Below are 14,656 nucleotides of genomic sequence, written 5' to 3' on the forward strand. Positions count from 1 at the left end.
TAAAGACAGAAACACTAAAACACAGAAACACTGAAGGCACTAAGACTAAAACACAGAAACATTAAAACACAGAAACACTAAATTACAGAAACACTAAAACACAGAAACATTAAAACACAGAAACACTGAAGGCAGAAACATTAAAACACAGCAACACTAAAGGCAGAAACACTAAAACACAGAAACACTGAAGGCACTAAGACTAAAACACAGAAACATTAAAACACAGAAACACTAAATTACAGAAACACTAAAACACAGAAACACTGAAGGCACGAAGACTAAAACACAGAAACATTAAAACACAGAAACACTAAATTACAGAAACACTAAAACACAGAAACATTAAAACACAGAAACACTAAATTACAGAAACACAAGGCAAAAAGCGAGAAAAAGAGCAGCAATGGTGTGAACTGGGTGACAAAGAAACTAGAGAACTGAGGGGAAGGGAAACCCAAATATTTACACAAGCAGCAAATGAAATCAGGATACACATGAACTCATCATAGATGGGTCTTATATAGCAGTATCTTGTATATTTCTCCTTCTGACAGACATCTGGAAGATGGTATGAAAGCCAATTGCAAGTACTCGGTCATATTCAAATGAAGTGGAAAGGAAACCTAAATCACCATGACTGTGGCCTACGGATACATGCATGGCTCACAGCCATTTAGTTATATAACAGTTTGCCGGACACAATTTTTCCTAAGCACAATATGTCCTAACTATATTCAGATTCAACGCAGACAGATATGTGTTTTTACCATTGGGGTGTGTAAGGTTGGATGTGGGAGTGCGTGTGTGTGTGTGTGTCTCTGTGTGTGTGTTTTTCTCATTAATTTCGTCTTGACTTGGCTGACAAGGCAGAAAAAAATGAAATATAATAGGATCAGGCTGTACAATCTTTCCAATCAGCAATATCCCCGTTTATGAATGAAAATGTGATATGAACTGGAAATAGATACACATGTTGTTTTGTACTTTGATGAATTATTACGGGAATAAGTAAGAAACCTATCAGCATTCCTTGTAGACGTGCGTGCCCGACACACACACATCACCTGTAGCACTCCGATGTGAAGCACAGGTTAATTGTAGGCGAGTTGACTAATCATGAGGCAAGTCTGTCTCAAAAACAGTAGTTCATCCCTCTTTTCCACACATTGTGTCAATATTTTTGTGATTGAAAAGCGCTGGGGGAAAATGCCAGCTCAACACACGTCTGTTTATGGGTGATAATACGAAGTGGATATAAACAGGAAATAGATATAAACTTGTTGTGTTATACTTTGATCAATTATAATGGGAATGTGTAAGAAACTTATCAGGAAAAGGAGCTTACAATTGTTGGGAATTGGCAGTTGTTTCCTTGTGGACATGTGAGCTACCTGTATAAAAGTGTTCCTCTTTCTCCATCTGAACAGAACCTACAGAAACTACCTGTGAAACACTCGATCGGAAAACTGTAACTATGGTGATAAAGACCATCCTGCTTCTAAGCGGTGCCTTTGCACTGGGCGATGCAAAGTCCTTGATGGAGGCCAACCTGGACCAGTTCCCTGCTTTCAACCCAGACTGGAGATCAATGGTGAACGTATTCATCATATGCAGGAGATGGATGGTGAGGGAAACAGCATTGAACAGAGCCCAGGTCTCCAGATGTTTCAGGAAATTGATGCTGTTAAGTATCCAGCTGACGTGAATGACCTGGAAACTCTGGAGCCCTCGGTAGAGATGGATGGAGACCAGGGCTTGTATCAGGAGGCTTTTCAGGGAACAGGGGAGAGGTTGGAGGGGACAGAGTGCAGGAGCGCATGTCCCTCTGGCTGGTCCAAATACGGATCCCGCTGCTTCAGGTACCGAGTCTGAGCAGTTCTGTGTGTATCAGGGAGCCAACCTGGCATCCGTCCACAGCACAGCAGAATATAATTTCATACAGAAGATGGTAATTATACAAACTGGGGGATTTCCTCGCGCCTGGATTGAAGGTTATGATCTTGCTCAGGAAGGCCTATGGCTCTGCAGCAATGGGTCCAGATTTGACTTTATCAACTGGAGCAAAGGACAGCCGGACAACTACCCAGGCAAACAAAACTATCTGTACTTTAATTATGGAGCAGAAAAACGCTGGGATGATGGAATTTGCAGTACAAGGTTTCCCCCTGTGTGTTCTAGAAGAATGTGATCTTTCGCCTGTGAGTCAGATTAATATTTATTTCTCTTTCCCATGGTTTTAAATGTTAACAAATCTGTGTAAACATTAAACTTGTTGCCACGAATCATGATTAACAGAGAAACACACTCTCAGTATAAATTATACATTCTGTCTCTCCTTCTCTGCATTTGTCATCAACATCCATCAATAATGATTTTGTCACAAATAAAAGATCAGTTCCATCTTAAAAAGGGAAATGTGTTGAAAATGAATAAAAACAATTCTACAACATAAAAGGCATCTGAGAATTTCAATATCTAGTAAGCATTTTGAGAATTGTGCTTGTGTTTAGAATTGCTTCTCTCTTACCCCAATGTCTTGAGACCTGAAGAGAAATTGTCGGTTTAGATTGGATCTCTCTATGGAGTCCATGTCTGTCACAGTGATGTGCCCACCCTCTCCAGCTCCCAGGCCAATCAGAGCAAAATTCTTGAGAAGTTCACAACCTATAGCGCCAGCCCCAACCTGACGACACATCATGACAGAAGACATGTTAGAATACAAAATAAAATAGAACAAATCAAGCTGCATTCATTCATCTACTGTATAAATATCACTTAATCAACACATTTGTCATAGTATATGCCAAGCTAGTTTTTGCACATCAGAGGGTATTAAGACTTTCACTCCAACACACTCATGTGGAAACAGAACTGGTGAGAGTGCAATAACACAAGCATACACACACAAAGTCACGCGCACACACACACAAAGCAAAACAAATAAAAGCTAGCATAACACATGCAAAGGAAGCCTGGTAGGTGAGGGCTTGGCAGGACCAAACGCTAACAGGAAATGCCACCTGAATCACAGCTGTTTCCTGCATGTGTCATTATCAACACTAGCAGGAGTGACCAGAGGGAAAGAATGACACTGCGGCCTTTTTGGCCATGCAGAGGGCACCCCCTGCTGGTGAGAGATGAGAAGACTGGCACTCACAAGGAAATACTTCTGTTCACCAAGCCTCTCCTGGAAGCCTGATCCAAACACTGCAGTCTGCCCGTCATACCGAGAACCTCTCTGCAATAGAGACAGTAGAGCAGTGGTTAATGCAGACAGGCAGGGAATAAATATCCACCAACACATGCCAATTGATAATTTTCCTGATAGATAAAACATGGCTTCCTAAGGCTACAGTAATTATTCTTTATGGGGGAGATAGTAATGGATAGCTAGCTTTTGGCTGATATTATATATATATTTATTTGAATATGTATTGGCTGATATTAATATTTTTAAATATTATGCATTAAAATCTTACTGGTGAACAAGTGCTCTCTGTCAGTTCCTCTCCCTCTCCACCATTGCCTTCAGGAAGGCACTCCAGTGCATCAAAGTACAGCCACTGCTGAAGAGGGGTGAACTTCCCAGTGCACGCCTATAGGGACACCAAATAGGAACATCAGGCACACAGGCAAACATATCAACACTATGAACCATACAGCACATCACAGGCACTTCACTATCCCTGGCAGTGCTTTCTGGAGTACAGAAACCGTAGCAGTTTGCTCATAAAGGTGTAATAAATGCATTCTACTGTCGAGGGGCTTGACTATATCATAGGGCAGCTTTGAATTATTGGGACTGCAAGCTCTTCATATTTCTTTAGTGCCTAAATGTGTTGGATACCTATGTTCCTTCTCTGGACTTTTGTCCTCACCTTCATGACTTCTTGGGCGGCCAGCCCTCCGATGAAGGCGTTAACAGGGGCCAGGTCACCACAGGCAGTGAAGGACAGACTCTGCACCACACCTTCATCTAACTGATCCAGATGGGACACCTTATTCAGTTCTGTCACCATGGCTACCAGTAGCTCAGCATCCGACTGTAGGGGGATGGATGGACAGCCGATTCCATAGTAAGACAGAGCATGACCAGTTTCTTTAGGGATTCTATCCAACTTGAGCTACTGGTTCAAATATCTTTCACAGATTCTAAAGATGCTTTCTTAGCCCACTGAACATCACAAAGCGTGGTGAGACAGGCAAATACAGTATAATGTCATAAGATTTCTACTACCAACACATGAATGTTCCATACCAGAAAAATAAATATTATTTTGTATTGTCTTTCACTGACCTGGGACCTGGGCTTAGGTAGTCGTCCCACTCTCTTCACAAAGCCATGCAGGGCTTGGAAGGCCAGGTGCAGTGTCTGGTGCTTCGTCATCTTCCCATAGTCAGTCATTACTAGTAACTCAGGGTCAACCAAGGCCTCGTCAAGGGGTTTCTGTAACAAGTACAGAAAGTTTAGGCATAAAGTAAGCATTGAACTCCATATTGGTAAGGTTGGCTTTCCATATGATACAGTAAATATCCAAATATTATTCTTGGGATAGATGAATGCCTAGTCCAACATAATTCATTTGATAAAATTAAGAAACAATACTTACAAATTGTAGTATTTTAGACTTTTTGACCTCAGTTGCTACGCCGCCTTTCTCATACTCAGAAAAGCTTGAGGTGTCACAAATACTGAAGGAATCAGGGCCTGGCAATGAAAGAACATGTCATCATTTACACACACATCATAATGTAGGAATCATCATATTCATTTACATTTCTGTCCATATTAAATGTCATCACCACTACTGTCATGCCATTTCCTGTCATGTATTAGTATCTAAGTAGCTTAGATATGCCTCATATTACAACAATTATATAATATTATAAAAGGAGATGTCCTTTCGAGAGAAACTAAAGTTGAAATATCTTTCTAGTAAACAAGTTTTACTGGTGGCACTTAAGGGGCAAAGTACATTTTCTGCATTCTTGTTCTAAACCACCATTATTTTGGATGCTTTTCCCCTGTGAATAAGAACTCACCAAGGAATTTGATGTCCACTGGTCCATAGCTATTGAGCTTTGTCATGCCACACACTTCAGAGAGGGACACAGTGCTGCCATCTACAAAGCCATGCCTCTGTTCAATGCATGTGACCACTCCAGGATCCGCCTATAGACGCAAGAGAACAATGTATAACAGTGGTTTTTGCTCTATGATCTTGTCCACTGACATACTGTATTCCCAGGTATAATATGCAAATGCCACCATCTTCAATAGTTAAGGAAAGGTAAGCATTGAATGAATACCTTGGTTATATCATCTATCATGGCTGATGCAGGTGTCTCCCCATCAGTGTCCAAGACCTCAAACTCCTCCCCAAAGTCACAGAATAACTGACTGCAATAGAACCAAAACAATAACCATTGGGGAACTGAACCAGCTATGCATCACTCATATCTACTATGGATGAGGACTGTTACAGGAGAGGTTATTATTGGTTAAAGTAGAGATGGTGTGTCACCCCCCTCACCCACAAAGTCCTTTGGTATCAGCCACAATGAACTTGATTCCATTTGAATGACAAAACGTCCCAAAACGCTGCTGGTCATCCAGAGAGGAGCCAGTCAGCACCACCACCTGGGAAAACAAATAAGATATGTTCTCACCTTTAATGTTATTGCCATACATAGGGTTGAACAAATCTGGTCAGCTTCCTGAAAATTCCCAGGTTTTCCAGAAATCCTGGTTTCCTGTCTGTTCCCTCCTGATTCCGGCAATCTTCCAACCAGGTTTTCCAGAAAATCATGAAATTTTGAGAACGTTACCAGATTTGTGCATCCCTAGCTGTACTGTGTATGGCTAGTCCAGAGAGAAAGTGAGTAAACGCAAGGCAGGGTTCAGGCCTACCTGGAATTGTTGCAGCAGCGTCTCCTTCAGTGGTCCAGTGTGGGCAGACACATGGACATGGGGATTAAGGGCAGACAGCTGAGATAGGGAACTCAGGGCTCGGTTCTGACCAAGGTGAGATGCCAGCAGGAAAAACTGGAAGGGAAACATTGGGGTTCAGGAGTAGTTTGACAAAATAACATCTGATCTGAATGAACATTTTCAGAATGTTATATGCCCCTGTATTCCTATTTCCCTCCATTAATATCAGGTGCTAAATAGTTACAGAGATGGCAGTGTGATAGAGACGGCCTAACGTGGATTGCTCTAAATAGTTACAGAGATGGCAGTGTGATAGAGACGGCCTAACGTGGATTGCTCTAAATAGTTACAGAGATGGCAGTGTGATAGAGACGGCCTAACGTGGATTGCTCTAAATAGTTACAGAGATGGCAGTGTGATAGAGACGGCCTAACGTGGATTGCTCTAAATAGTTACAGAGATGGCAGTGTGATAGAGACGGCCTAACGTGGATTGCTCTAAATAGTTACAGAGATGGCAGTGTGATAGAGACGGCCTAACGTGGATTGCTCTAAATAGTTACAGAGATGGCAGTGTGATAGAGACGGCCTAATGTGGATTGCTCTAAATAGTTACAGAGATGGCAGTGTGATAGAGACGGCCTAACGTGGATTGCTCTAAATAGTTACAGAGATTGCAGTGTGATAGAGACGGCCTAACGTGGATTGCTCTAAATAGTTATTGTCCATGTTCCATCTTCAAATTACATATGAAATCATTATGCAGGTTTCCATTGACTTTTATTCGACAAAAGCAAAAACAAATCTTTGCGACATGAGTAATGGAAACGGCAGATATAGGATATATACATTTTTATGGATTTTTCTTTTGTCTAACTTTATTGTGACAAATGATGATGGAAATTTTGAAGGCATGTAATGTCATCATGTAACTATAACGCTCCAATCCACATTTATGCTAATTCTTAATGCCTACTACTTGCAAAATAAAAAATGTAAACTTTTAAAATAATGTTTATTTGCAGGACATTATCAATCAAATCAAATGTATTTATAAAGCCCTTCTTACATCAGCTGATGTCACAAAGTGCTGTACAGAAACCCAGCCTAAAACCCCAAACAGCAAGCAATGCAGGTGTACTGTAGAAGCACGGTGGCTAGGAAAAACTCCCTAGAAAGACCAGAACCTAGGAAGAAACCGAGAGAGGAACCAGGTTATGAGGGGTGGCCAGTCCTCTTCTGGCTGTGCCGGGTGGAGATTATAACAGAACATGGCCAAGATGTTATGCATGAATTGCATGAATTGCTTCGCCTTCTGGTTGGCTGGATGCAAGTTTCACCATCCGATTGTTTCAGATCCCCAAGTGTGCAAATTTCACCATGGCATGGCCCTTGGCGATACGTTGGCACATGAGAATGATTAGAATATGGTAAATATTAGTACATTCTTACATTATATCCCTACTGGCTTCGCGGCTACAGTACTTGAGACATGAAACAGATAGGTGGGAGGGCATATTTTCATATTTTTTAAAAACGTAACCTTTATTTAACCTTTATTTAACTAGGCAAGTCAGTTTACAACAAATTCAGACTGTCGCTAAATTGTTATTGGGAATAATTATGTTTGGGTTTGGAATTAGATCTATTCATATAATTAGAGAATATATTTGTCACGTTCTGACCTTTATTTCCTTTGTTTTGTCATTATTTAGTATGGTCAAGGCGTGAGTTGGGGTGGGCAGTCTATGTTTGTTTTTCTATGATTTGGGGATTTCTATGTTTTGGCCTAGTATGGTTCTCAATCAGAGGCAGGTGTCATTAGTTGTCTCTGATTGAGAATCATACTTTGGTAGCCTGGGTTTCACTGTGTGTTGGTGGGTGTTTGTTTCCGTGTCTGTGTTTTTCACCACACGGTACTGTTTTGGTTTTCGTCCGTTCCACATTTATTGTTTTTGTGTTCACATGTAGTATTTCTTATTAAAAGAACCATGGACACTTACCACGCCGCATATTGGTCCTCCGATCCTTCTCGCCTCTCCTCTTCAGACGAAGAGGAGGAAAACCTTTACAATATTCTTGTTATATGAGTACTCAAATATATATATATATATCCAGTACCAGTCAAATTTTTTTTATAAATAATAGCGAAGACATGAAAACTATGAAATAACACATATGGAATCATGCAGTAACCAAAACATCTTCCTAATATTGTGTTGCACCCAGTGGAGGCTCCTCAGTGAATGTAATAAAAATAAAAATCGTGAAACATTAAAGTTATCCTTTTTAGGCAAAGCTATACTAAATATATTCACCTCACCAAATAGTTAATTAAAACACACTGTTTTGCATTGAAAGTTTTACAGTAGCCTCAGGAGCACTCTGTAGGGTAGCACCATGGTGTAGCCGGAGGACACTTAGCTTCTGTCCTCCTATGGGTACATTGTCTTCAATACAAAACCCAGGAGGCACATGGTTCTCACCCCCTTCCATAGACACACTGTAATTATGACAGCTTTCGGGGGACATCTTCCAACCTATCAGAGCTCTAGCAGCATGAACTGACATGTTGTCCAGCCAATCAAAGGATCAGAGAAGGAATCTAGTACTGAAAGCAAAAGCTACAGTTAGCTAGCACTGCAGTGCATAAAATGTGGTGAGTAGTTGACTCAAGCACAGCTGATGTGTTGTGCACTGAAGTCCACAAGTAAATGGAAAAAGGTGAGATGAGGAGAATGCGTAGATAGATGCGAGCCGGAATTATTTATACAACGAGCTGTTTGTATGTGTCACTGTCTGTCACCTTGATTACTCAAAATTCTCTCGATCTGTGCACCTACGTTGTAAAATGTAATTAATCGGCTAGGTTGTAGCAACCTCATGATGTGTACAGGGAAAATGTTAGTATCTTATAGTAGCCTAAATGTTCAATTGAGCTGGGTGAATGGAATATGAATGACAGTCATCCAATATGCTGTAATAGAAATAAGGCCAAATAATAATCTTCCCTCATTTAAATGACACCGACCGTCACTGGTTGCACCCCCTTTTGCCCTCAGAACAGCCTCAATTTGTCAACTCCACCTGTGCCAGGTGATATTGGCAGGAATGCCTGCTAAGGCCAAGTAGTCTCTTTCTTGCTGTGACATGATGACATTGAGACCTTTCAAACCCTGTATTCCTAAATTAGTCTAGGGGGCAGATTATTTCTTGAACAGAATTACAGTATAACAGGGTTACTCTATGACACAGGTAGCCTACCTGTGAGGAGAAGTCCATCCACTCAGCCAGTCCCTCATCCTGCACAGTGACGGACTTCACTCCAGAGAGGATGACATTCTTGGCGATCTCCACCCCTAGACCCCGCATCCCCGCAATGAGGACATTAGCTGTCCCCATGCGACGCATCGCCTCATGACCCAACACATACCTACCACACAGTGCCCAAAAGACAAGACTGTTACTAGATGCCAATGTTATTATAGTAAACTGAAACTAAAACAAAATATGATATTAAATAAAATGTGTGAACTGAAATAAAATAATGAACAAACTAACTATACTGAAACTATTATCCAAACTTCGAGCAAATATCAAATGGGGTTTTCAGGCTTTTTGGATGTGGATATCGGGTCTGAATCTGGCGGCGAAATGCTGCCTGGAAATGGCGATGTTTCATATAGGCCTGTGCATTATTATCTCTAGATATCACTACAGGTACAAAATCGTCACTAAAGTTAAAAAGCATTGGATTGGTGTTAACATGGGTGAGAGAGTTTCCTTCCACCATATTTTTTGCACCAGTCTCAGGGTCGTCACTAGTTAACACAGCCACAAAGTAATAATTATGGATAAACCCCGCCCATTCAATTAACAGATACCCATACACTTCCAGTCATTGCGCTAACGCCAGTTAGTATTGGCTCACAAAACTATGCTGTACCTCTTAACTTCCTCCATATTGGACAGCGAAACATAAAAATGGTATTCACACGTTTATCTGACCCTGGGGAAGTAGACAATGGACCTCATTGCCAAAACCCCTAAGTATCCCTTTAACCCTAAAATGAACCACACTGCTAACTTCATGCCTAACCCTAACCTTAAATTATGACCAAAAAGCAATTTTTTGCAGCAAATTTTTACTTCGTGGCTGTGAAATCTGACTTTGTGGCTGTGTTAACTAGTGGAAAGACAGTCTCTGCACTCTTCCTTTTAAATCCAAGTCACATTGAGACAGACTTTACATTTGAAACCTAACCTAACCTATGACCTGAGACATCACCTTATGTATTACTGCCCCCAGTTGTAAGAAGTGACATCGCCCCAAAAAAACAAAGTCAGATTCCACAGTCTCAATGTCAGATTTGGCTCCAAGAATTCGCGTTTTGGTCTTAATCTAAGATTATGTTTAGGCATAAAGTTTGCAGTGTGGTCAAGGTTAGGGTTAGGTTTAAATCATGCTTTCTTCCCCTAACACTGAAACTGAAACCAAATAATAGAAAAAAAATATGTATTTTTATACTAACTGAAAATAAACTGAATTTAAAATAAATGTAGAGAAGCGAATAGAAATAAAACGCATATAAAAACTCAAAACTATAATAACCTTGCTAGATGCATGTCAACTGTCAAATTGTAGTTTCCTTTGGACATGACAGGCTATACTTACAGCTGTCGGGAGTAAAAGCCCTCGTCGATATCATTGCTTTCAGACATGTTTTGGAAAAGGTTGGTGATAATCCCGTTTTCGTTCTATTGTGCAGAGCCAAACTGTTCCCTATTCAAGTTTCTTAAATGTATTCATGAGCAGGGTTTAGAACAAGAATGCTACCTGTAAAACTTTTTCAGTAGGACGATTATTTAACTTTCGCTTTTCTCTAAATGACGTCATCGCCTCTATCACCAGTGGGCATGTTCACAAGAAAGCAGTCAATTGCCGAGTGCGGTTTAGGCTGACAACTGTGACTCGCTTGTGTGGGTGCTGGCAGCATATAACACTGTTCGATTGTGCGTCAAGATTTCCGCATAGCAGATTTGTATGAAGGTCTGGTTATTAAATGGGTAAACAGTCCTATAGTAATATCCTCTAAAACGCTCTGGTGACAAACACATTTTGCTTCCCTGTTTCGAATTATCCACATGGCTGGGGGAACCAAGTAAATACATTTCGAAAATGTAAAAAACCCGATGTATTATTAGCTAACTAGCTACAGTGTAGGCGAACTCAATGAGCTGCTAAAGGAGCTAGTTAACTTTACATGCTGTATAAAGCTAGTTAAGTGAATTAAACATCCCCAGCTACATAACTTCACATTAGCTAGCTATCTTGATGAATTTATCACTGTAAAAAACAAACTCCAACTGCATTTGTAGGTAGCTAGTTAACTGCCATGGTGGAGGGTGAAAGGATAGCAGCCCCAACTGTCAATGTGAAAGAGTAGACTATTCTGGATAGAGCAGGTACTTGTGTAGTTCCAGTCCCTATAAAGTTAGGGCGGAGATAATAGTTTCATAATATTCCGTGTGGTGTAATTTGTGTATAATGAAGTTGTTTTCTCTCCTCTGATAAAGAGCTATGAAAGGCTGTCTACAGATGAACAGGTCATGGGGACTCCAAGGGGTGCACTTCTTTGTTTTTGTCTTAGCACAGCTGATTCAAATGATCAACTCATCATCAAGCTTCAAGTGGTATTTTCTATTCATTTGGGATGCTATCCTTGATATGGTCCTGTTATTGTCACATGCTACACATGCAGATGTGTGTGCACATGCATCTATCAATCCAATGTTAACATTATTTGTTTTAAGGGATATTATACTGAGAGGCAATCTGTGGTGGAGATCTTCGCGGCAGGGTAGCCTAGTGGTTAGCGTGTTGGACTTGTAACCGAAAGGTTGCAAGTTCAAATCCCTGACCTGACAAGGTACAAATCTGTTGTTCTGTCCCTGAACAGGCAGTTAACCCACTGTTCCTAGGCCGTCATTGAAAATAAGAATTTGTTCTTAACTGACTTGCCTGGTAAAATAAACCTCCTACTTTTTTGAAGAGGGTTCTGTTCCTAAGCAACACCATAGACTACACTATGCACAACCAAAGGCTCCTTTAAGAGCCTTCCACATTGCAATAAGAGTATTCTTGAATTTATTTAGCTATTTCAACTGCAGTTATTCAATTCCCAGTTCAAATCAAATTTTATTGGTCACATACACATGGTTAGCAGATTTTTTTTATTTTTTATTTTTTATTTCACCTTTATTTAACCAGGTAGGCTAGTTGAGAACAGGTTCTCATTTGCAACTGCGACCTGGCCAAGATAAAGCATAGCAGTGTGAACAGACAACACAGAGTTACACATGGAGTAAACAATTAACAAGTCAATAACACAGAGAAAAAAGGGGAGTCTATATACAATGTGTGCAAAAGGCATGAGGAGGTAGGCGAATAATTACAATATTGCAGATTAACACTGGAGTGATAAATGATCAGATGATCATGTACAGGTAGAGATATTGGTGTGCAAAAGAGCAGAAAAGTAAATAAATAAAAACTGTGGGGATGAGGTAGGTGAAAATGGGTGTGCTATTTACCAATAGATTATGTACAGCTGCAGCGATCGGTTAGCTGCTCAGCTAGCTGATTTTTGAAGTTGGTGAGGGAGATAAAAGTCTCCAACTTCAGCGATTTTTGCAATTCGTTCCAGTCACAGGCAGCAGAGTACTGGAACGAAAGGCGGCCGAATGAGGTGTTGGCTTTAGGGATGATCAATGAGATACACCTGCTGGAGCGCGTGCTACGGATGGGTGTTGCCATCGTGACCAGTGAGCTGAGATAAGGCGGAGCTTTGCCTAGCATGGCCTTGTAGATGACCTGGAGCCAGTGGGCCTGGCGACGAATATGTAGCGAGGGCCAGCCGACTAGAGCATACAAGTCGCATTGGTGGGTAGTATAAGGTGCTTTAGTGACAAAACGGATGGCACTGTGATAAACTGCATCCAGTTTGCTGAGAAGAGTGTTGGAAGCAATTTTGTAGATGACGTCGCCGAAGTCGAGGATCGGTAGGATAGTCAGTTTTACTAGGGTAAGCTTGGCAGCGTGAGTGAAGGAGGCTTTGTTGTGGAATAGAAAGCTGATTCTTGATTTGATTTTCGATTGGAGATGTTTGATATGGGTCTGGAAGGAGAGTTTGCAGTCTAGCCAGACACCTAGGTACTTATAGGTGTCCACATATTCAAGGTCGGAACCATCCAGTGTGGTGATGCTAGTCGGGCATGCGGGTGCAGGCAGCGATCGGTTGATGTTAATGCGAGTGTAGCGAAATGCTTGTGCTTCTAGTTCCGACAGTGCAGTAATATCTAACAAGTAATAACAATTCCCCTATGACTATCTAATACACATCTAAAGAGGTGATTGAGAATATGTAAATAGAAGTATATGGATGAGTGATGACCGAGCGGCATAGGCAAGGTGCAGTAGATGGTATAAAATACAGTATAAACGTGATACGAGTAATGTAAGATATGTAAATATTATTTAAAGTGTCATTGTTTAAAGTGACTAGTGATCCATTTATGAAAGTGTCCAGTGATTAGGTCTCAATATAGGCAGCAGCCTCTGAGTTAGTGATTGCTGTTTAGCAGTCTGATGGCCTTGAGATTGAAAAACATATCTCGGTCCCAGCTTTGATGCACCTGTACTGACCTCGCCTTCTGGATGATAGCGGTGTGAACAGGCAGTAGCTCCTTGATGATTGTTGTAGTCCTTGATGATCTTTTTGGCCTTCCTGTGACATTGGGTGCTGTAGGTGTCATGGAGGACAGATAGTTTGCCCCCAGTGATGCGTTGTGCAGACCGCACCACCCTCTGGAGAGCCTTGCGGTTGAGGGCGGTGCAGTTGCCGTACCAGGCTGTGATACAGCCCGACAGGATGCTCTCGATTTTGCATCTGTAAAAGTTTGTCAGGGTTTTGGGTGACAAGACAAATTTATTCAGCCTCCTGAGGTTGAAGACGCGCTGTTGCGCCTACTTCACCACACTGTCTGTGGGTGGACCACCTTCTCCTCAGCTGTCCCTTCGATGTGGATAGGGGGGTGCTCCCTCTGCTGTTTCCTGAAGTCCACGATCATCTCCTTTGTTTTATTGACTTTGAGTGAGAGGTTGTTTTCATGATACCACACTCCGAGTGTGCGGACTGTTTCGGGTTTACACGTTTGTTGTTTTTATAGTTTATTCATGTATAGTTTTCTTATTAAAAACAAACATGAATTTCAACCACGCTGCATTTTGGTCCTCCTCTCCTTCGACGGAAGAATCCCGTAACAGAATCACCCACCACAACAGGACCAAGCGGCATGGTGACAGGCAGCGGCAGCAGGAGCAGCGAAGTTTGGACTATACGACTTGGGAGGAAATAGACAGATGGGCGGTCGACCCAGGGAGAGTGCCGGAGCCTGCCTGGGATTCGCTGGAGCAGTGCGAGGAAGGTTATAGGAGAATGGAGTTGGATGGAAGCCCGAGAGTCAGCCCCAAAACTTTCTTGGGGGTGGCACACAGGAAGTGTGGCAAAGCCAGGTAGGAGACCTGCGCTAACTTCCTGTGCTTACCGGGGGGCTAGAGAGACCGAGCAGGCACCGTGTTATGCTGTGAAGCGCACGGTGTCCCCAGTGCGGGTGCATAGCCCGGTGCGGTACATACCAGCTCCGCGTATCGGCCGGGCTA

General features: G+C 41.7%; 1 protein-coding gene across 2 annotated transcripts in view; it reads right to left on the reverse strand.

Moving 5' to 3' along the window:
• uba7 (ubiquitin-like modifier activating enzyme 7) overlaps positions 1–10,845 on the reverse strand; it is a 100,288-nt gene extending 89,443 nt beyond the window's left edge. The window contains exons 1-12 of one of the 2 annotated variants that reach the window (XR_008144192.1): positions 10,610–10,845; positions 9,199–9,367; positions 5,915–6,049; positions 5,538–5,644; positions 5,314–5,404; positions 5,047–5,176; positions 4,614–4,711; positions 4,301–4,450; positions 3,882–4,046; positions 3,483–3,599; positions 3,161–3,241; positions 2,531–2,686 (exon numbers count right to left, since the gene is read on the reverse strand). Coding sequence is in view for 1 of the 2 variants with exons in the window: in XM_052526540.1 (XP_052382500.1) it covers positions 2,531–2,686; positions 3,161–3,241; positions 3,483–3,599; positions 3,882–4,046; positions 4,301–4,450; positions 4,614–4,711; positions 5,047–5,176; positions 5,314–5,404; positions 5,538–5,644; positions 5,915–6,049; positions 9,199–9,367; positions 10,610–10,656 (1,446 nt within the window). In the remaining variant the exon portion in view is untranslated. The remainder of the gene's footprint in view (positions 1–2,530; positions 2,687–3,160; positions 3,242–3,482; positions 3,600–3,881; positions 4,047–4,300; positions 4,451–4,613; positions 4,712–5,046; positions 5,177–5,313; positions 5,405–5,537; positions 5,645–5,914; positions 6,050–9,198; positions 9,368–10,609) is intronic. The other variant, XM_052526540.1, reaches the window with a different exon arrangement.
• Between the last annotated feature and the right edge of the window lie 3,811 nt (positions 10,846–14,656).

This window comes from Oncorhynchus keta, chromosome 10 (assembly GCF_023373465.1).
Source record: "Oncorhynchus keta strain PuntledgeMale-10-30-2019 chromosome 10, Oket_V2, whole genome shotgun sequence".
Classification (NCBI taxonomy): Eukaryota; Metazoa; Chordata; class Actinopteri; order Salmoniformes; family Salmonidae; genus Oncorhynchus; species Oncorhynchus keta.